Source organism: Ursus americanus, chromosome 3, assembly GCF_024610735.1.
Source record: "Ursus americanus isolate L20-20 chromosome 3, mUrsAme1.1.p, whole genome shotgun sequence".
NCBI classification, from domain to species: domain Eukaryota; kingdom Metazoa; phylum Chordata; class Mammalia; order Carnivora; family Ursidae; genus Ursus; species Ursus americanus.
Window position 1 is genome coordinate 43797961 of NC_142129.1, and position 22720 is coordinate 43820680.

Genomic DNA, 22720 nt, shown 5'->3' on the forward strand with positions numbered 1-22720 from the left:
GTGATCCTGGCGTTATGGGATCGAGCCCCACATCAGGCTCTTCCTCTCCCACTCCCCCTGCTTGTGTTCCCTCTCTCGCTGGCTGTCTCTATCTCTGTCGAATAAATAAATAAAATCTTTAAAAAAAAAAAAACTACCATCTTTTGTACTGTTCTTAGTCTGTGTATTTGAATTAAATGGGTACAATTTATAGGCTCAGTATGTTGGCATAGGCAAGGTTTCAGGAAGCTATACTCCCATAAATTTACCTATTCACTTACTCGGTCTGTCTGTCCATCTGTTCATCCATCCATCCGTCCATCCATCCGCCCATCTATCTTAGAGCTGTAGCATTAGTATTACATGCAGTGAAATTAACTTAGAATAATCATACTGTAATCATATCCAGTATCATTTGGGGCAAGGAGAAAGCAGGCAATACATGCTTTTGGATATTGAGTGATAACTATTTAAAATAGCACTTATGACCTAAAACAGTGAGATCTGTGCCTGGATAAATTCTAACAGCTATATCTAAAATAACGTTTGTTTGTTTTTAGCATTTCCTCATTATTATAAAACAAAACCAAACCAGAACCCACTTATAAGCCCCACAGAAATTCTATTAGACATCTAAACTTGGGTTTGGTTTTGCCACATTTATTCTTTCTTTCTATTGCTTACTGTATTTTGTTGTTTTCATAGAAAGTTGACTCCATACGGAGGCAGCTATGGTAGAGTTTCTGGAACCTGAAAATCTGGTTTGAATCCCAGCTCTGTTCTCAGCCAAGTCAGCTTATTTCTTTGAGCTTGGATGATAGTTGAATCAGGCTGTAAAAAATCAAAACCAAGAAAAATGAAAAAGAAAAGTGTTTGCAGTTGTTTTTCAAGCCTGGTGCCAGATTCCGACGAGACTGTCTTGTAGATGATCTAGGAATAAACATTATGACAGATAAATACATTTTGAGAGTCAAATCACGTTAAATTGAAATTTAAGCCTCTTCTTAAAACAATTATCTTTAAACCAAATGATTTCATATAGCATCTCCACTTAGCTGTAGGAGTAGTGTGGGAAGGGTGGGATAAACAAGGCCTCACTGGTGTCAATTTTCACCTCCTTTTTCCCCAATGAAGTTGCTGAAACATTTTTTGTTGTTCATTTCCGTAGAGTAAATACGGTTCTGTGGATTCATACAGCCTGTGCTTCAGGGTTCAGAGCCTCCATGGCTGCCCCTTTTTGAGACATAAGAAGTCTTTGGTCAGGAGGTGGGTGGGTGGATGGCACTTGCTCAGATATTTTCTCAAATTATCCCAAGTTAGGTGGAGATATTTACCATTTCTGCTTATCAGTCATAAAAAGGTGGTTGAGTTTAACTGCTTTTTGTGGACTCCCAAAAAGCCAACATAGATTTACAATCAATGGAATTCAAAGGCCCTAGAACAAAAAATAATCCTTTATCTCAGTTAAATACAGAGTGGCCACTTACTTATCTTCAGGAACTTATTTTCATAATACTTTGTGGTCTTACCCAATTTTAGCTTAAAATGCTTATCCAATTTTAGTTTAAATTGAAAACAAAGATAAAACGAAACTGCAACAAAGCAAATATAGGACACTCAAAGTTGAGGGGGAAGTGTGGAGTGAGTGAGGAGCAAGCCTGATTTACAGACCATGTCAAAGCCACCTGCACAACAGGTGTCCCTTCTCTGGGACATGAGTTTCCACAGTGGGGCAAGTTCTTTGAAGGAAATACACATTTTTTTAACATACCGTACCTTGGTATTGAATAAAATATAAAATAAAGACATTTATGATTTTCTTTCTAGTTTTTATTTCCTGCTATGAAAAGATTTCCAGAAAGGGTGGAGAGACTTCCTGCTCATCATCATGCTTCTCTATCTGCCCCATCTACCTGATGCTTATTTAATTCACTTCCTTTCAATTAAAAAATAATTGGTTGAGCATGTGCAATGTGTCAGGCATTGTAATATATGCAAAGAGTTATGAAGATAAATGATGTTTTCCCTGCCCTCAAGGAATCTACTACAGTCTGGGTAGAGCATCTTGCAGGTAGCTGTGGTATAAGGCAACTTCCAGCAAGTGCCCGAAGAGATTTATAAACGGAAACTACTTTAGAGAGAGCATGTGCTTGGAAAGACTAGGACGGTCATTCAGGTCCCAGACCCAGCTCCAGAGCATCTTCTACTGTTGGTTGTACTTAATGAACACAGGTGCAGCTTAGACACACGTTTCCTTTATTTACCTTTTCCCTCCATCCCTTGACCAGAAGACTGTGGAGGGGAGGGTGGAGAGCCACAGCCAGTCACTTCTCATCTTATTCAGAAGCAATGACTAGAAAAGAAGAAAGGTCTTCTTTCAAGGGTCTCTGGGGTCCATTAAGATCCTAGATGGACTCCTTTCCATCTCTGGAACCCCGCAAGCTGGACAGCTGGCCACTGTTCATGGAGGCCACATGAGAGAAGATGTGCATCCCTTCCCTTCTTGGCTAATTGAGGCTTACTGGGTATAACAGTGGTCCTTGTCAGCTGTCCCTAGCATCCTTCCAACCAATTCGTCATTTATTAAAAAATCAACCTCAGACTTATATCATCATAATCAAATTGGGTTCTATAGTTGAGGGCCTGGGGACATCTCCTAAGGTGGTTAGTGCTATGATGACTGTCTGAAAGGAGTCTCATTACATAGGACCTCAAACGGATAATGGCGGGGCCCAGAGCACTGAGGAGGACTGCTGTCTTGCAACTCCCACCCAGACCAAATTGCTCAGATGATCAGAATCAGGGGGAAATTTCTAGTCCTTGATTTCAGCTTTTGTTTTACCCCTTTCCCTCACTGGCTAGTTCCAGAGAGGCAACTGGTGACTTCCCTCACTGCCAATGCGGGTATCAGCGTAAACCGGTCAGAAGTTTTTCTCGTTTCTGCTACTTCTCCCAAATGGGTGAAGGTGCTGATGGAGGGTAAACATACATGGGACCAGAATGAAGAAAGAGGAACAACAGAAGGATTGGAGCAATGGCCCCTGGAAAATTGAGAATTGATAGTAATTACAAAAGATTAGGTAGGGCTCTCCTTTTTCTCAACTAGTTCGCTGCCTGATTTCAACTAAGTCTCATTTAAGACAGTCTCTTAGTCTTTCAAGTTGAATAGGAAATGTTCCTTATCCACTAAGGACTCCTAACATTTCTGTAGGTAAATGGTGTTATCCTTAAAATCTAAGCCACTGTACTCCTCTCCCTTTGGAGCCCTGCACAGGAGGGAACCCTCTCTAATGATAAGGCATGATGACTTACAGACCTGGAACATTTATGGGAAGCAATGACATGATGGTTTTTGTTTGTCTGCTTGCTTTCTAGAAATTCTGTCCAAGCCCAGTGAGCTTGCGCGGGGTAGAGTATGCCAGGTGGGGAAAAAAAATCCACTATTGTCTATTTCCATTAACTTAGTCTAGTTTCCATCTTTGTCTTCTTCCTCCACCACCTCACTCTGGGTCCAGGAGAGAAGTCAGGTGATTTACCCACCTGCGTAATGATTTCAGTTGGGACACATCTTGCTTTAAATCTTCTTGGGAAAGCCTCTGAGGGGGAGGTGGGGGTGCAAAAATTCTGAGAGAGGAGCATTGCTTCTGGTACGGAAATTGTTGGAATTTGATGAATCTGATTTCTTCCAATCTCACTGACCTCTGAGGCATATTGGCCAGACCTGACAGTCACTGTCATCTTGGTTGCAAAATAAGGTATTTTAGTATCCATATTGCATGAACCACATGTTTGATAATCAAGTTGAAAGTAACTATTAAGATTTCTAATGTAACCAGTGTTTAAAATCCTCCACTGAGAGTTTCCCTTTATGAACAGAGCAAACGGTGCTACAAAGGAGACAGCAATGACTAGTATGGAAATGTTTAATTGATCCTCCCCCTTTTTTTTGTTCCTCAGATTTTCTTCTCCTCAGACCCGGAGGGTGGAGAAGGGCGGGGGGGAAAGGCAGCATTGACACTTTTCTTTTTCTTTTTCTTTTTTTCAGATTCAGAAGAGTAAAACACACCTCACATACAATAAAAGAGGCTGCCAGTGTCTTGCATCATTTTAGCTGAGCTGCTTCATTCTCCTTCTCCTCCTTCCACAAAGACCCATAACTGGGGAAGGTGTCCAACTTTGAGAATCAAGTCCCCCACACTTGGCCTTCCCTCATGCCACCTCATTCCAAGAGATGGCTCTCTGGGGACTGGTTTGAGGTCTAAGAACTCTGGGGAATCCTCCCCCAGGCAAATAAAACAACTTGAGCTTTTTGCACAAACAGAAACAAAACATAAAGGTACTTCCTCAGAATTCTTTGCTAATGCCCTGGCTTTCAAGGCACCTGTCTGGCCCGATGAGGATGGACACCCTGGATATGCTGAGGGAGGCCTGAGAAAGCCACGTGCACAGTAATTGCCATTTTACTACTGTCGATGCCGTTCCTTTAAATTGTTATTTTTGTACTGGCTACTGATGGTGAATATAGCCGTGCTGGCCCTTCATCACAGCTAAGATGATGATTCCAGTCTCTGGGGGTTCTTTCCTGAGTCAGGAACTTTCTTTTTCTCCAATTTTCTTTCAGACTTAAAAATTGTTCTTATGCTTGTCTTTCCATTTATATATGAAATTCTTTTTTTTAGAGATTATCCGATAGGACTCTTTATTTGTAAATGCTTAATTTATCTGTGCATTCATCAATATAAACCTGAATGTTTCCGCTGATGACCATACTGTTTAGGTGGGAGACATATTGTTTTCATTGGGTAGCGTCCATAACTAAGTGGTTACCAAAATTTTTACCATGGGCCGGTCCTCTTCTTTTGGATATTTATGGTTTCACTTAATCACTCTTCTTTCTATTCAGGGAAGTGCTAAGGGAATTAGTATCAGGGAAATATGTCAAATAATTCTTCTCATTTTAGTGAGTCTTTAAAAATAACACATAGCAGATCATTAATAGCACAAATCAAAAGCAAGAGTCATGGATGTAGCATGGAAAGAGAATAAAGATACACCCCTTGAATTCAAGTCAAAAATGGGATCCAGTGAAGTGTAAGTAAAGGGTAATGTTATGGGTCTAAATGGTGTGATTTGGATAAAACTGATTCTTAAAAGGTGGTATGGTTCACAAAGGAATCTTTGAGTCCTTCCCAAGGGGAACCCCATGAGTATGCTGGTGATAGAATTGGGTTAGTAATAGGGGGAGAGAGAGAGCTAGATGGTAGGCTTAGGTGTATTCCCCATTGCAGGTTTAATTTCTACATTAAAAACACCAGAACAAACATTTAAAAGATCTTCTTATTACTAAGGCAAAATGTTGCTGTTTCTTCAGAATGAAAGGAGACCGTGTATGTAGTCTACAGAGCCTCTTGCCTTGCTGACATATTCCCCAACAGAAAGATCTGAAGAACTCTTGTGTAGAATGCCCAGTTGGTACTGATATTTGAACATGATTCTTTGGTCAGCTTTTTACATTTTGCCTTGTAATAACACATAGTTTGCTGTTGCTCCCTCTGCTTTTCATAACAGTGACACTAAATAACGTGGGGCCTCATAGGTCAAGTAAATGAGTAAGCCATGTAATGTCAGAGTTACTGTGATCAATGGCAGTTGGTACCATTGAGGCACTAAGGAGCAGTAGGGACTGTGAGGAATTGGAGCCTTTTGTTTGTTGACGTGTGTGTTGTGGAAAGGGGGCAGGGACTGGTCAGCTACAGGATTAGTGCTATGTAGCAATGGGGGTCTAGATACCTAGGGTTTTATATAAACCCTCTCCAAATTTTTAAATATTGGCAATGAGTTCAGAAATCTCCAAAGACTGTGCTGGTCGAAAAAAGCATGCCTGTAACCTGCACTCCATCTGTGGGACATCAGTTTGCAAACTCTGCTCTTCGAGGTGGTATGGTTTCATATAGGAACGAAATACAACCAGGGCATCTCAAATTTTTCATCTTGGAACCTGAACCTTTTACCTCATTTCTGTTCTGTACTTTCTTAGGTAGAGCTTTGCAGCCGGTCAAAACAGAAAGCTTACAACTTCCCTTTTATACTCGTAATGAGTCAGACTAAACAATATCTGAAAAAGAAATAGGAATATAGCCATTTTTTCTAGCAACAATAAAGATGGTAATATTTTCCATTTGCTTTAAGTCATTAGCTGAAAAAGAGTGGGAAGAGAGTTTCATTCAGTATAGAACTCTGGAATTCTCAGTGTGGAAAAGCAAAACTCCATGTAACTCATCTTTAAACCCTTAAAAAGTATTTGGAAGGGACATTGAGTAAAAATGCAATATTATCTACTTTTAAAAAATATAAATCAATGTATTATTGTGGTATACATTAATATTGGACTTGATAAAACATTGAAATCATGATCCCAAGTCCGTATTGACTAGAAGAACACTATTTCCAGAGCTCTGGCGCACTTTCTGTAGTCTTTTTGTTCTCTTGAAACAGCTTGCAAAGGAGCAGCGATATGGGACACATATCCTTCCATTGCATGGAGTCTGAAATCTTACTCAGTATTACACTGTCACATAGAAAGCAAGGGCTTACACACGTGAATTAAGAATTGACCAGTATGTGGAGAAAGCAGTAGGGACATTTCCACCACTGACAAACCACAATTTCTACATGACCCTGGGTGGAACACTTTCCAAATGAAGTGAACCCTAAAGTTTGGGTCCCTACGTCGCCTAAGAGCTCTACATCCAGGTTTTGTGGATGTGGTATGTTTTGAGGCATAATGACGGATCCATAGGGAGGTCTTTCTTCCATCTTTTATTTCGTGCCAGCCTTTCTTATGTTACGAGCCCTAATAACTTATGGCAGCAGGCAAGAGACTCATTTCTAACCCATTACATTTAAATGGATTTTCTTCCATTATCTGTTTCATTCTTGAATCTTTTAAAAACTATGGAAAACATCTGAAAGGATCCCATGAAGGACCTGATATACTTAAACAGGAAAATAGTATCTAAACATCTCAGAGCCAAAGAAGAATCTAGTGTGCCTGTTTATTGCATTTGCAGAGAACTAAAGCCATTGTATTATATTTTCCTCCTATAACTATGCCTTTAGTAAATTCGAAGAGTGAGAAAGTCAAGAGAAACATTAAGACGGGATGTGAGGCAGAACGCAGATGAAAAGATGGAGACCAATTTTGTAATCCATATTTTGGGAGTAAGAATACTGGTCTTTTTGTATCACTTCCATCATGGATCACTTTTCTTTAATAGATAGATGATGGATAGATAGATGATTAGATAGATAGATGATAGATTAGATAGATAGATAGACAGACAGACAGATAGATAGATAGATAGATAGATAGATAGATAGATAGATAGATAGAAATATTCTCTTCTATTCTTAACCTTAGAGCAGAGACTTACATGATAAACATGACTTCATAATGTCCCCTGTGGACTATGGGGGAAAACAAAAGAAAGAAAGCACTAAATCTTTTTCTCATAACAAGAGGGAAGATTCTGAGATTAAAGCCTATGTACACAGTATTATGTCCCCAATAAAGGTGATTCCAGTGGGAAACTTTGTTCTGATTCTGCGATCCCCACACATCCCAACAGGAGTTGCAGTGCTGTGGTCCCCTCCCCCCACACAGTCAGCATTCGGGAAGCAGGTGCACAACTGTCCAGCTGCATTCCGCTATCCACCTGTGAGTGCCAACGAAGCCCAACATTTCCTATATGCCAAGCATATCACTAAAGGCTGACTTTCTAAGGATATGCAGACATACCCTAGTGACATAAGTAGCTTATCATAAGGGAGAGAAATTGCAGGTGGTTTGGGGGAAATTGTCAGGGCCCAGTTTATGAAAAAAATAAAAACTTCTCTATGGCTTTTGGATTTAAGAAAAATAAAATAAAAACAAAACAAGACCGGATTTATCTGAAATTGTTCTTCCAAAAGGGACGATGACATCCATCTATATGAAATACCAGTGGATTTAATTATAATCCGAGTTGAAATAGTTAAAATCCAAAGTGGACTGGTCTTGCAGCAAAGAGAAGATCCTGTATGTGCAGCGTGGGCAATCGTTGCCCAGTTCTGCTCTGCTGATATTATGGTTGGAACCGCACTGAACCACAGCAAAATTGGACATTAAAGAACTTAATGCTGTAGTAATGATGTTATATTGGATCTCATGTGTGAATAAATGGAAAGTAATACTTATGATTCATCAATATTGCTCCATCATTAAAGGCCTGATTATCACTTAGAAAATGAACTTAATGAAAAAACTGTAATGAACAGCACAATATTTCTATGAAACATCCCTCTGAGAACCAGCGACACATTACCTGGCAAGAACAGAGTTCAGTTGTTAAGATTTCCTCTCGTCAAAGAGCCTGAGCATTGAGGTGACAGTAGAATTAGAATGGTAGCAGAGCCACCGAGAACATTTGACAGAGTTCAGTTAATTTGAGTTCAGAGAGGTTAGAAAAAATGGGTAGCAGTCCTCCGGATGTTCTTAGTAGACATTTGTAAAAGACGGTATATCCCTCCAGGCAAGTGTGCGGTCATCAAGAATTGTTTCATTGAAAGAACACCTTGTTTTTACATTAAACAAGCGTGGGTACAGTGGGAGACCCGGACTGAAAAATTCATGAAAGTCCATTTGAACATTAATTCCTGGTAATTTTAACTAATCCACCCCCACCTCTCCCATTTTTCATTAAAGCATTGCAGATGTATTTGAGATGAATTTATATTTATTCTGCTTCCTGTTCCCAAGTAGAAGTGCATCAACACTGGCCATGGCTGGCTTCCCTCAGTGAACCTGGACCCAGCTGAGATTGCTATCCACTGAGCCAGGAGAAGCAGGGGGTGGGGGGGGGCCCTTTCAGCTCCCTCGGGGCATACTTATTCAACCTCCTTTGGGAAGACCATGCATCTCTGGGGATAAATGCTGGCTGGAGCAGGCCAGTCGGTGTCCTCATGGAGGCTCTCACCTTTGGTTAGCTTCAGCCATGATCACTGACCTTCACCCACGTATTTTCATGGGAGCTGGCTTCTTAGCCTGAAGAAGCATTTCTCTGCCAGGTTATGGTACAGGATAATTCATTTAAAATAAAGCCCATTAAAACTCAATAGCTATGGATTGGCTTTTAAGTAGATTGCCCTGGAGGCACATTATTGTAGAGTCTGTGCTGCTCTGTCACGATCTGTCTTGGGGTAGGTATCTGTATACTTGTGTCCTTGTCGTTGAGTGGGTATATGTATGATGGTACAGAGACGGAGTCGCACACCAATATACATAGATATATAGTAAAAACCTACAGCCGTAGGTACTGTCCAGTAACTGATTCTAGAGATAGAACTGTAGAGTATACATTTTCCTTTTTTCTTGCTTTGATATTTTTATACAATTTTATATGCTGTAAAAAAAATTTTTAAAAATATTTGCTATTTTCATTTGTAGAGCTCGATTGGATTTTTATCGGCTCAGGTGCCCACTGTACAGCTTGATTCCTCCTCCCTACCTAATTTAAGAGTCTTCTCCCCTTTTCATACCTTTCATTTACCTTTCCCTTCTTTTCTTCTATCATTTTCCTACCTTTCATAAATTCCTTCTTTCGCCTCTGTCCAGGCAAGCCATTCTGCCCGTGGTATCATTTTAGCACAAGGAAACACAAAATAATGGGGGAAAGATATGCATCTTCTTCCAGTGTAATTAACATGAGGAAATGTTGGGTGCCAGGGGTGGGGTAGGTAGTTGGGGAATAGGGAATAGATTGGGGGAAAGGAAGCAGGATAAAGGAAATCCTCATGGGAGATCAGTTACCCAAAGCAAGGTGGGTCACTTTGAGGCTGATGTAATGCGGTCATCTTCCCTCAGTATGGAGCACAAGCTTTGCCCTCACAGGGTTTAACCCTTAGGATGTCAGGTGCTCACCGTGGGTCTGTAGACCCTCTCCTGCTTTGGGCACTGGCCCGATGTGAATGGATAACTCCGCTCATCTCAGCCTTAGATTTTGTTGCTGTTGAGCTAGATTTGTGGGCGGTGTCTGGATTAATGCCAAGGATGTTTAGAAAGATTCAAAAGAGGGAGGCAAGCAGAACCAAAACCCCAAAACTCAGTCCAAATCATGCCGAATAAGTACTTCTTTGGAGGGATAAGGAAGAGAGTTCTGGATGTGTTCTGAGGATGCTCCTCCACAAGGGAAGATGGGAAAACGAACTTACGTTTATTTTTACAGCAGTGCTAGAATGTACTTCCATGGTGTAAAATAGGTCTCTAGCAGATAAAATGCAGGTTGCAATTTGCATTTGTATGTCATAGGGCAAGAGAATGGCCATCCATTCTAAAGAAGAGTGTTTTGTTCCCTGTGATGCTGGTTTGTACTAAAACGAACTATTCAAATACCATAGCATCACATCTCCAAATACAAAAATAATTCCTAAAGATTCACGTAAAACAGAAATGCTAAACTGCTCTCAATAAACTAAGGATGTGTTCGTTGTAATCTTTATTGCACAGATGAGGCTGACAGTCTGTCGATGTATAATTTCCCCCATCATCTAGTGACGAATAAGTACCTGTGTGTTCTTCTGATTACCAAATAAAAACAATGAGTTAATCTCTCAGTTGGAATTTGAAAAATCAAATGCTGTTTTTTTCTTTCTTTCCGTGTTTTTTGTTGTGGTCTGTGTGCTGTCCGAGATATGGGGCTGTCCAAGAGCTCACTCAACCATCCGTCTCTTTTGTATTCCTCCGAAAGTCACATAATAGCCAGGTACCAAGTGCCTTTGTCTGCACACCAGAAGCTACACAGTAAAGCTCGGCTCATGTCATCACTTTTGAGGGACGAGGCGGATGGGTTATCAGAAGCTCCTCGGGGCTTAAGAAGTGTCAGCATTCATGGAATGAAGCTGGCTTCCATATGTTTCGTTTTCTTCTGGGTATGATGACATGGTTTGACAATCCAGGAATGCCAGTTTTCAAATTCCAGACTTTTCATCTTTCTTTTTCTCTTGAAAGGTCTACCTGGCAATATTTTCTTTCTCTGCAGCAGTGAACATAAGGGCTCTGACTAGGGAATTGTCATTACCCCTGTTTGTGAGCATACTCATGGTTTACATCCAGGATGGCCCCCAGCCCGCCTCCTTCACACCAGCCCCGAAGAGGGACTTGTCTAGTGGTGAGGACGCATCTGACCCAGCTAGCACCCTCCTACCCGGCCACCTACCCACTGTTCCTGCATAGTAACCTCACTAGATTAGTACTCTGACAAAGGGGGCTGTGATGGTCCTCCAAAGTGGCTGTGTTGGCCATGCATTGGAAACATATCTTTTAGAATTCTTTCTCTCAGAGCAGAAACAGAACTTACTCGTTTTTAAAAATACAGAAAAGTATAATAAAATTAAATCCACTTGTAATACCCTATCCAACAATCATTCACTGTCACTTCTTTCCTCATTTCCTTATGGTTTTTGCTCTGCATTTTTACACAGCGGAGGCCATACAGTGCAGTATATTTACCTTTGTGTTATGCTTTGTTCACATAACATTAGATTATAAGCACTGTCCCATTTTAAAAAAAACTTCTTGGGGCGCCTAGGTGGCTCAGTCATTAAGCGTCTGCCTTCGGCTCAGGTCATGACCCAGAGTTCTGGGATCAAGCCCCGCATCGGGCTCCCTGCTCAGCGGGAAGCCTGCTTCTTCCACTCCCACTCCCCCTGCTTGTGTTCGCTCTCTCCCTGCCTCTCTCTCTGTCAAACACATAAATAAAATCTTTAAAAAAAAAAAAAAACTTCTTTATTAATATAATTTCAGTAGCAAAATAATAATTCATTTTGCAGCTCTAGCGTTTTACTCAACCGACTCTGCTGTTGGACAACTAAGTTAAGTGTTTTTATTTATTTATTTATTTATTTTGCCGTTGTAAATAATATAGCAGTGGAGTTCTTTGTATGTAAGGCTCTGTTGCATTTCCGAATATCTCCATTGGACGAATTCCTAGATGTATAGTTACTGGGTCAAAGCTTGTGAACATTCGTTTGACTCGTCATTTGCTGGCCCAATTCCAAACCATGTTCAAACATTAAAACAGCCATATTTAAAGAGCCTGTGGTGTTGCGTATCTGAGGAGCTCTTGTGGTTTTGGTCATTGTTCTTTGTGATGAGCCAACATCCAGTTACAAAGCAGGCATAGTATTGATGGTGGGTGTACGGGGCAGGAAAGAAGTGTTACTAAACATGGTGAATGTGCAGCTCTAATTGATATACTGTTGGAAACTGGCTCTTAGGGAATTATGGGTGGGTTTGAAACCCGCCAAACTCCTTCAGTGATGCCCCAGCCCTGAGCAGAGCATACACTTCTCTTGATGTTCTTGTGTCAAGGATGGGAAGAGGCCGAACTGGGGATTTGTTCCAAGGCAGCAGACAATGGCTTGTTGTCTTCTGTCGCACCCCAAGTGCCATAGAGATCAGAGGTGGTGCGTATCACAAAGGCAGACGTTGCAACATGCTAAAAGAAAGGGCTTGCAAATGCCAGTAGGGTGATAGACGCTTTTCCACTTCCGTCTCTCAGCACGACCTCTGCCCGTGGGACCTGCCTGCTGGCCTCGTGACAACATTCCTATTGTTGCACCTTTACTAAGGATGACGCTCGGTCTCAAGGGCTCTGAAAACACCCCTTCCCGCCAGGCTTGGGCTTGGCTGTGCTCACCCTATTTTGCAGAAGGGAAATGATTTGTTCGACATCAAGCTGCGTACCACTGGGGTTTCCTGCTAACCTCTCGGTCCTGAGTCTGAGGTGTGTGTATCTGCTGCAGGGCTGGTTGTCACTTCCATCAGTGTCCTCTGCTCCAGACTCTTGATGAATTGGATTCATTGCCCTTTAGCTGAACCAACCAAGGACGTTAATTTGAAATATCTGAAAGCTATGCATTTGTCAAAAGATACTTCCAGTCACACAAGCTGCTGTGATGACATTTCTGCCCCAAGCTGACGGATTGGGTTGTTTATTCTTTGAACATTCACATGCCGTGGGTCAAGGACGATGTAATCTGTGACCTTAAAATGCTTATCTAACAAAGATGACGTATTAGCGACTTTACACACACACAAACACACACCCCTTTCTTTCGAATATAAACGAATAATAAACACTGTATTGCACTGCACGGTTTGCTAAGCACTTGTACGTGTGAACGGTTACTTGATTCTCACAATTCTATCCTGAAAATAAATGTTTTAAAATTTTTAGAGATGAGGAAAAAGAAGCTTGGCAATGTCAGCCCTGATGTAGTTGTTTATTCATGGTTTCATTTTACCTACTTCATTTATAAAATATTTTAGAATTCTAAAATCACATAAACGTCGTCAATTTAAAAAAAAATTAGGAAAGCAGACTAAAATCAGAGAGAGAAAGTAGCTAGTGCAGATGGAGTAAACCGAGGTAAATGTTAGTGTGCAAGCCATGCAGGCTGGATAGGCCTCCCCAGTTCCCAGCATTATGTCATAGATTGGATCTGAGTTTCCTGGAAACCTCAATAAAAATGAAAAGAAACCACTTAAGATTCGACTCATCCAAGAGGATAAAGCACCCCAGTTGTTCAGAAGCAAGAACGTGTCCCCTGACGACTGAAATACAGTCTATGGGTATTCACTGAGTGTGGGCTTCTCACTCAGGGCCGCAGGGCAGGCTCAGCGGGGAGCCTGAAAAATGCCCATGCCCCCGCCCCCCCGCTGGAACCACGAAACAGCATTTCTGGGGGGGGACGTGCCTGGGTATCAGCATCTTTCCTTTACAACTCCCTAATGACCCTAATGCGTAGCCAGGATTGAAAAGCCCTGACAGTGAGCTCCCAGTCACTCACAAAGCAGCGTCCCAAGCAGATTTCGACAATGAATCCTAGAAAGAGTTCTATGAGTCCCAAGGCGTTTTGCTGCCATGGAACAGTGGGGCCCAACTTGGACGCTGATCTGGACCTAGATCTTCTGTACGTGTGAACGGTTTCCCCGGGAACGGGAGCAAGGGAGGGGGTGGAGTTATAGGAAATGAAACTTACAGAAGTTGAGCATTATTTCCACAAATGAACTGTGAGTAAAGGGTAGGTAGTTTGGTGGCTGTGGCATGGAAAATGGTTTCAGGAACACAACCTCAGGGAATGGGGAGCCAGTGGGAGGTTGACTCAGAACCTAACCACTCCCAGTGGTCCATGATGTCGCCTGAAGGGCTGGGGAAATTGCAAAAAGGTTTATTTTATGTCTCCACTTGCTGCCTGTTTGTGTCTCGTGATTAGGAGAGGCGTGGATGATTTCTCCCTTTACCTGATCTATTGGGCATTTCATCAAGCACACAGAAAAAACAACTCTGTGTCTAGAGGGCTTGCAGTTCTACTGTTCCACTGACCCAAGGCTCCCAGGGGTTCCCATCTCATTCAGCATCTGCAAAGAACCTACCAAGGGGATGAAAAGCTGCCTCAAGAAAAAGCCATCAAACTGCAGACTTTTGGAAGATCATCGTAGGTGATTTTTTTAAAAAATTGCACCAAGCATTTCTGTGAAATCACCTGGTACTTGTGAGTGTTTCTACAAGTAATAACAGTGAAAGCTTGTGATTCAGTGTTTTGCAAGTTTTCAAGTGCTCACATAGGCAACTTTATGTTTGATCTCTCAAGTTCACAAGAGTATCCGTGGAAAGCAGAATGCCATATTTTCCAATAGTGAGACAAGAAAAGAAGTTTCTATCACACACAGTTTTTCAAGCCTGCCTGAAGATCAGAGTCACCTGGGGCACTTGTCAAACATCCAGGCCCTTCAGGAAATGCTGGCTCACCAGTGCTTGGTTGAGCCTGAGAATCTGGTTTAGTTTTTCCTTTTTGTTAAAATTACTGCTTAGGTTTTTCTTATCCTTAGGCAAATTTAGGATAACTGCACTTGAAGGAAGTCTGGATAATGGGTTAGTCAAAAAACAGCAAGAGTCTTGGGGAAAAGTTTCTCTAGGTTTGAACTCTGAAGGGTCTTAGCTTAAATATTGCCCCAAACACTCAGTAGCTTTGTGTAAATTATTTAAACTCCTTTTGTCTCCAAATTCTACAAAATGGGAATTTTTTTGTCATCAGAGAGTTAGTATCAGAAAAGGTAACTAATGTACATTTAAATGTCTATAACTAATGTGGGGCTTAGAACATAGTAATTACCTGATGTGTGACAGTGACTATTACTAATGACCGAGTGGTCAAATTGTGACTCACCACTCTGAATAAAAAACCTGAGCCCAGCCTCCATCCTAAAGCAATGGTTCTCAACTGAGGGCAATTTTGCTCCTAGGGAACATTTATCATTGTCGCGGTCCAGGGGACATTTTTGATGGTCACGACAGGGGAGGTGCTACTGACACCTAGTGGTCGAGGCCAGGAATGCAGCTAAACATCCTACTATGCACAGGATAGCCGCTCCTATAGCCCAGGCGTCCTGCTGTTGAGAAACCCTGTCCGAAAGGGACAGTGAAACAAGCAAAATGTTTTGTGAGTGGAGGGATAAATGCTTTGAGTCGTTGAGTCTCCATGTAAATGCAGATTCTGTGGGACCCAGATGGCATTTGCCATGGATCAGAAGGGGCTCTGGACAAGGTCAGGGCTGACTTGTTACACCCAGGCCCTCCATTGTTTGTGTAGGATATGGTGTGAATGAGTGGCACCTCCTGGAGTTGTGCAATGAGGCAGCCCTGGCCCTGACCCAGAGTATCACTTTGGGCAAATCTTTTCACCTCGGGGTGTATGAGACACCTCATTCTACCAATGGTCATTAGACCCACCTGGGGACCTTGTTGACATGCAAACTTCCAGGTCCGTTCCCTGGGTATTTCACTTTAGTAGGCTCAGGAAAGGCCCTGGAAGCCGTATTTATAAAAGTCACCTCAGGGACTTCGGAATCACAGTCATAACCAGGTTTGGGCCCTCTGATTTCCCTGCCAGCTCTGCTATTCGGGGCATACACAAGCCCTGGACAATGGAGACACAAAGTTCTGCCAGAGCTTCTCTCACCTCATGCAAATTAGCCATTTTTGTGGCTCTGAGGTATTCGGATTAATTTTGTGTTTTCTGTTTTTACTGTTAGTCCTCCTCCAACTATTAACACCACTACTCCTACTACAGCCAATAATAATAATAATGAACAACAACACAGAATGTCAAGTGTAGTAAGACTAAAATGAAACTGTCGCAAGCACCATCCCAGGTGTATTTCTCCACATCTCACCAGCGACTTTGGGGTTCACTTCCAGGCCCAAGTTCCTGCTTCTTCTGATGTGGGTCAGTCAATGGGGTCATCTTGTTATCTTTGCCCATGCCTGTGGTGACTCAGTTTCTCAATGAACACAACCTCCATAGACACCAGGCCTGTGTGTGCAAAGTCGACTTTACAAAAAGTTTGCATAGGGTCAGGGGATTTGTAATACAAAGAACCATAGCTCATGTGTATCTTCTGTTTAAGAATTCTCTCTGCCCTTCTGCCAGCTCACACTCCAGCATCTGCCGTGCTGCTGGCTTCCACCATCCAGGCCTCTTTTCCCCACTGTGGATGGCAACATAAAGAAAGAAATGAATGAACGAATAAATAATATTTGTATACATATATATCTTATATATATACATATATATATACATATATATATACATATAAGATATATATGTATCTATGTGAACGTGTGTATATATGTGCATGCCTGTGTCTATATAATAAAATATATATGTATATACGTGTGTATACACTCATACACACACACATACTTATATATTTATGTAAATGTTCTTTTGCACAACAACTCAGCCCTCCCTTCATTTTGCTCTCCTTTCTGATCCTCACGCAGGTCTGCCTTGTCACTCCCCCATGGCCCATGAAGCTGTTCATATGAACAGAGATAGATAATCCCTTTCCCAGTGGGACTTGTGATGCCAGCTGCAGGGAGTTCACAGACCCCACTAACCTAGCATTGCGTGGCCTCCTGCACACTCTCACATACCGTGGTCCCTTTCGTCCTCACCAGAACACACTGAGGTCATAGCGATTTCCCTCCTTTCGTAGACGAAGACCTGAGCTTCAGAAAACTCACGTTAATTGTTTGCGGTTCAATAACATGTAAAAGCTATAGGGACAACCCCCCCACCCCCACCCCGATGCCTTGATTCTAAATTGAGAACTTTCCTGTCCACAGTCCACAGCAGCAGTTCTCCACCGTGGGTGCACACGAAAATCATCTGGGGGACTTTAAAAATACTGATGCCGGAGTTCCGCCGGCATCAGTACAATGAAAACAGAATCTGGGGGTGGCGCTCAGGCAACCGTATATTTAGAAAACTTCCCTGGTGGATCTGAAGTGCAGCCCTGCTCCGTGGTGTGTTGGTCCCCAACATACCAACCTGCCAACCAGGAGACCAAGAGCCATCACGCACACAGAAGTGAAGGCTGAGCTCCTGGCTCTTCTGGACCATGGAACACATGCTGCTCCCACGACCTCACCCAGCCTTCTCCCCAGTGTTGTTTTCAGACCCAAACATTTGGATCATTTGATAATATTTCAGATGAGCATTTACCCGTCCAACAAGTCTGTCCACAATCCTATGATCCTACTTTTCCTTACCCCTTTTTTCCTCTTTCCAGGCACAAAGAAGCGCTCTCACGGTTCGCCAGCCCCAAGCACTAGCTCTGCAAGTCGCCTTACCTTGCCAGGTGGGTAAATGGCACCGCACCATAATCTTAGCAATCACGGGTAACAGAAAGGACTAGTTTCTCAGTTGATTTTGGCAGTTGATGGACTGGGAACCTGGCCCTTTATCTATCTAGCCCACCCCATATATCAGAGAGCTTCGCCTCTGTCATCAACATTTGTAAAGTTCCTCCGGGAAGGGACATAATGAACTCGTATTTGGTTCATAATCTTTTTTGCTCATGGATAAAAAGAGTAGAATCTTGTTCTTCCTGGGTGTTCATCTGGACATGCTATGGAAGAACTTCTTTGAGAGACAGATGGTACAGGCGAGAGAGTGGGAGCCTTTGTGAGAGACTTGGGTTCAAATCCCAGCTTTGCCTTGTTCAGATTGTGCAAGCTCACTACACTTACCCAGCTTCTAGGAACTCTGTTTCTTGTCTGTCTGCCTGATGATAAGGCTTAGAAATAATGCTTGTAAATTTAGCATGGTACTGACTTGTGGCTGTTCTCTACTATTGAGAAATGTGGAAGTCACGTGCAATCTGTATTGGGTACCATCTAACATTTACCAGAAATTTTTAAGAATTCATGATGATCCTGTGTAATTACTATTTAATATGAGGGGTACCTATTGGTCATTTTGTCTCCATCCATAGGCTTACATTCTCTACCATAATTTAATTTTTATAAGTAAAATTTGGAAGAACGCATTTGTTTAAGAGGAAGGAGAGGTCATAAATATGGACATTGACAAATTTGAAACATAACAAAAATTATAAGAAGAAAAGATGTCAATAATGCTAACACTCGGAGCTAACCAAGATTGCCTCTCCTCCCAGTTTTTATTAAATACTTTTTTTTCCTAGATTGGAATTATATCCTATATAGAATTTTGTTTCTTCCCTTTTAAAATTTACTATTACATTATATTCCCCTATGTTATTAAATATTAAATAATATTGCAGAGACTAACATTTCATATTATATCACTATTTATATATTCATTGATAAATTTGGCTTTTATGTAGCTTGCATTTAGGTTATTATAAATAACCTTCTATTTCCTGTACATAAATCTTCTTCTGAGTCTGTAAGTATGGATTTGGGATAGATTCCTTTACGTAGGATTACTAGCTCAAAGAATATGTACGTCTTCAGGTTCTTGACACATTATTGTCAAAGTGACTTCCAGAAAGATAGTACTATTTTATACTTTTAGTGGTGAGTTTGCCTTTTACTATGCTCTTGCTAATGCTAACACTAATACTTTACTAACTTGGTAAGAAAAATTATATTCATATTCAGTTTGCATTTATTTTATCATTTTTAAAAAGAATCTGTTTTCTAATTTGTCTTTGACATTTCTTCTTTTGGGAGTTGCCGAACTTCATCCATTCTGAGAGGGACAGTGCCTTGCCTTTAGCCCGTCTGCAATAGAAATGTTCTGCAAGCAGGGTTGTGTTATAATTTAATGAGCAGCATTTTTTCTTGGTTGTACATGAAATAATAGTTCACTTTATAATCAGGGGCATCTTAGATTAGATAAAATATAATCTGTATAGATTTCAACCTCAACTCCTGTATCTTCCCTACCGCAGTCCAAAAACTGGACTCCGTGTCCACTGAGTAAACCTTGAGCTTTCTTGCCACGGTCATTCTGCCTGAAGTACTCCTTACCCTTTTCTTCTGGATAATTTCTCTTTGTGATCCTTCTGAATCATCTAGGTAGAGTTAATAGTGACATACAATGATTTGCTTGTACACCCCTTTACTCACAGATAGGTGGCTTTTCCAAGGGTGGGGACTGTTTTTTTTTTTTTTTTTTTTTTTTTTGGCCCCAGTGCCTGACGAGGTGACAAGCATACATTGGGTGCTCATTAATGTCTGTAAGACTGGGTATGTGGGCGTGTGAGTGAGAACTATCCATTTTCATTTGTGACTATATAGAAAGCAACCACCTTCAGAAAAGACTCATTTTCAAATTTGGAGTTGTACTAACTATACTAACTTGCTTTCTGGTATTGCTCAAACTTGCTCTGTAGTCTCTGGAAGCCTCTTTCATCTTGTTCCTGCTTGTAGTTTTGGTGTTTTTAGGACTAGAGACATTAGGAGGAAAAGAGCTCCAAATCGAATAACTCCAATGTGTTGTGATGGTGTTTGCTTTTCTCTGTAAGGTTATAACCTTCCTGGGTCACGTGGCACCTCTGATGTCATTCTGGACATCCACAATAATCTGCAGAGCTGACCTGGTTCCCACCTGCTGTGCTGGGGGCCTGTCACTGGTCTGCTCGGTTTCCAAGGCTTATGAGTTCGAGTTGCCACCATCTTGTCCTTGGCCTTAGTGTGGCAATTTAAACTGGTCTTAAATTGAGTGTCTTAGGCACTGAGTTCTGACCATTCCAAACCCTGTAGAAGTGGAGTGGGTTGTTCTCAAAACACTTGACATACTTCACCGTGCGTTATCTAGCAGACACTCTTCACATCACTCATTACAACGGCCAGCTCGCTACTTCTCCCTACCTCAGGAATACCACATGTTGCCTCCCTTGACTCAAATACCTCTACCGCAAACTCTTGGTGTAGGTTGTCAAACAATTTAAAATGTCATGTTTAAGGATACTCGAAGAGCCAAATAGAGGGATAATAGCCCTTGAAAAACAGTAAAATAAAATTGTGCAGAAAAAAAAAAAGACAAGAACAGAGATATGCAAAAGTAGCAACTCAAAATCTGAAATTTAAAAAAAACAAATAAACATACAGTCATTGGAACTTAAAAAAAGAAAGAAGAACTCAATGTGGAACACAGCTGAAAAGAGAATTAGTGTTGGAAGTTAGTCCTTAGGACTCGATAGCAAACACAGTATAGAGAGGGAACCATATAAAAAAATGAAAGAGCATGAACCATAAGACTTTTAGAAGATGATGCAGAGATAAATCTTTATGACCTTGGATTAGGCAGTGGTTTCTTAGGTATGACACCTAACCCCCCCCCCCAAAAAATATAAATAACACAACTTTGTTAAAGATATGAACTTTTGTGTTTCAAGGGACACTATTAAGAAAGTGGAAAGAAAATCCACAGAATGGAAGAAAATATTTGAAAATCATATATCTGACAAGGGTCTAGTATCCAGAATATGTAAAGAATGTTTACAACTCAACAATAAAAAGATGAATAACCCAACTAAAAAGAGGACAGAAGATTTAAGTAAACATTTTTCCAAAAAAGATATACAAATGGAACATGAAAAGATGCTCAACATCATTAGTCATTAGAGAAATGCAGATCAAAACCGCAATGACATTCTACACTACGTGCACTAGAATTGTGATGATAATAGCAAGCGTGACGATGATGTGGAGAAATTACTAGCCTTGTGCACTGCTGGTGGGAATGTAAAACGGTGCAGCCACTTTGGAAGGCAGTTTGGTAATTTCTCAAAAAGTTACACATAACAGTGACCAAATGACAGAGCAATTCCACGCCTATTCCCAAGAGAACTGAAAAGATATGTGTAGACAAAAACTTGGCCACAAATATTCAAAGCAGTATTACTCATTATAGCTAAAAAGTGGAGAGAAACTAAATGTCCACCAAGTGATGAATATATGAACCAAATGTGCTATATCTACATGATAGATTTTTTAAAAGATTTTATTTATTTATTTATTTATTTATTTATTTATTTATTTATTTAAGAGAGAGCACGAGCTGGGAGGAGAGGCAGAGGGAGAGGGAGAGGCGGCCTCCCCACTGAGCAGGGAGCCCGATGTGGGACTTGATCCCAGGACCCTGAGACCATAACCTGAGCCAAAAGCAGACGCTTAACCAACTGAGCCACCCAGGCACCCCTGTACAATAGATTATTATCTATTATCTAGCTAAAGGACTGAAGTATTGATACATTCTACAGCATGGATGAACGTTGAAAACATTTTGCTAAGTGAAAGAAGCCAGGCACAAAAGGCTACGCATCTTATGATTCCATTTATGTGAAATATCCAGAACAGGTTTATCTATAGAAAGAAAAAATAGATGAGGGGTTTCTAGAAGCTTGAGGAGAGAGAAGAATTAGGAGTGAATTCTCACAGGTATGGGATTTCTTTCCGTAGTGATGGAAATGTTTTGGAATTAGATATTGGTGATGACTGCACAACCCTGTGAGTATAGTGACTGAACTCTACACTCCATATGATGAATTTTATGGTATGTGACTTACGTCTCAATAAAAAATGAAAGAGGATGGAAGATAGATAAATGGCCCTAAAGACTCACCCAAGGTGGAAAATGCAGCTCAATTGCCATACCGAAATAAAACCAAATGCATCGCTAATGATATGGTGTGAGATTGCCTAAAATTACCTCAAGAATGAGAAATTCTTAAACGCCATGGGAAGCTGGCTATATTCAAACAGGTTGCTTATAATAAAATGACAACCAACTAATGGCAAAATTTGCATTGGTAATAGTACATGCTAGAAGACAATGAAAATGTATCTACCATGTGTTGAGGGAAAGTAAACCAATAGCTAAAATAGCTCAATTATTAGTTATGAGTGAAGTCAAAGTAACAACATTTTCAGGTATATAATGACATGATTTACCAGTTGCAGACTTTATTAAAGGAAAGATTAAGGGATATACTTCAAAAACAAGAAAAATGAACTCCAAAGCAAGGTGTATCTTCTTATATCTTGGGATACAAGAATAAATGGTATACACACAAATAAATAAAACATGTTGGTAAATTTGAGTGAGTAGGTATAAGAAATAATGTCCAATTTTTGTGTTAAAATAGGAAATGGGGGGCGCCTGGGTGGCTCAGTTGTTGAGCGTCTGCCTTCGGCTCAGGGCGTGATCCCGGGATCCTGGGATCGAGCCCCATGTCGGGCTCCTCCGCTGGCAGTCTGCCTCTTCCTCTCCCACTCCCCCTGCTTGTGTTCCCTCCCTCACTGGCTGTCTCTCTCTCTGTCAATAAATAAATAAAATCTTTAAAAAAATAAATAAATAAAAATAA

At 41.1% G+C, this 22720-nt stretch overlaps 1 protein-coding gene across 9 annotated transcripts in view; it reads left to right on the forward strand.

Moving 5' to 3' along the window:
* PDE1C (phosphodiesterase 1C) overlaps positions 1–22720 on the forward strand; it is a 620160-nt gene that overhangs the window by 581979 nt on the left and 15461 nt on the right. For 8 of the 9 annotated variants that reach the window (XM_045792902.2, XM_087860925.1, XM_045792906.2 and 5 more), the window contains one exon: positions 17654–17722. In XM_045792902.2, the coding sequence (XP_045648858.2) occupies positions 17654–17722 (69 nt within the window). Of the gene's footprint in view, positions 1–4024; positions 10651–17653; positions 17723–22720 lie in introns of those variants that run through there. The other variant, XM_045792904.2, reaches the window with a different exon arrangement.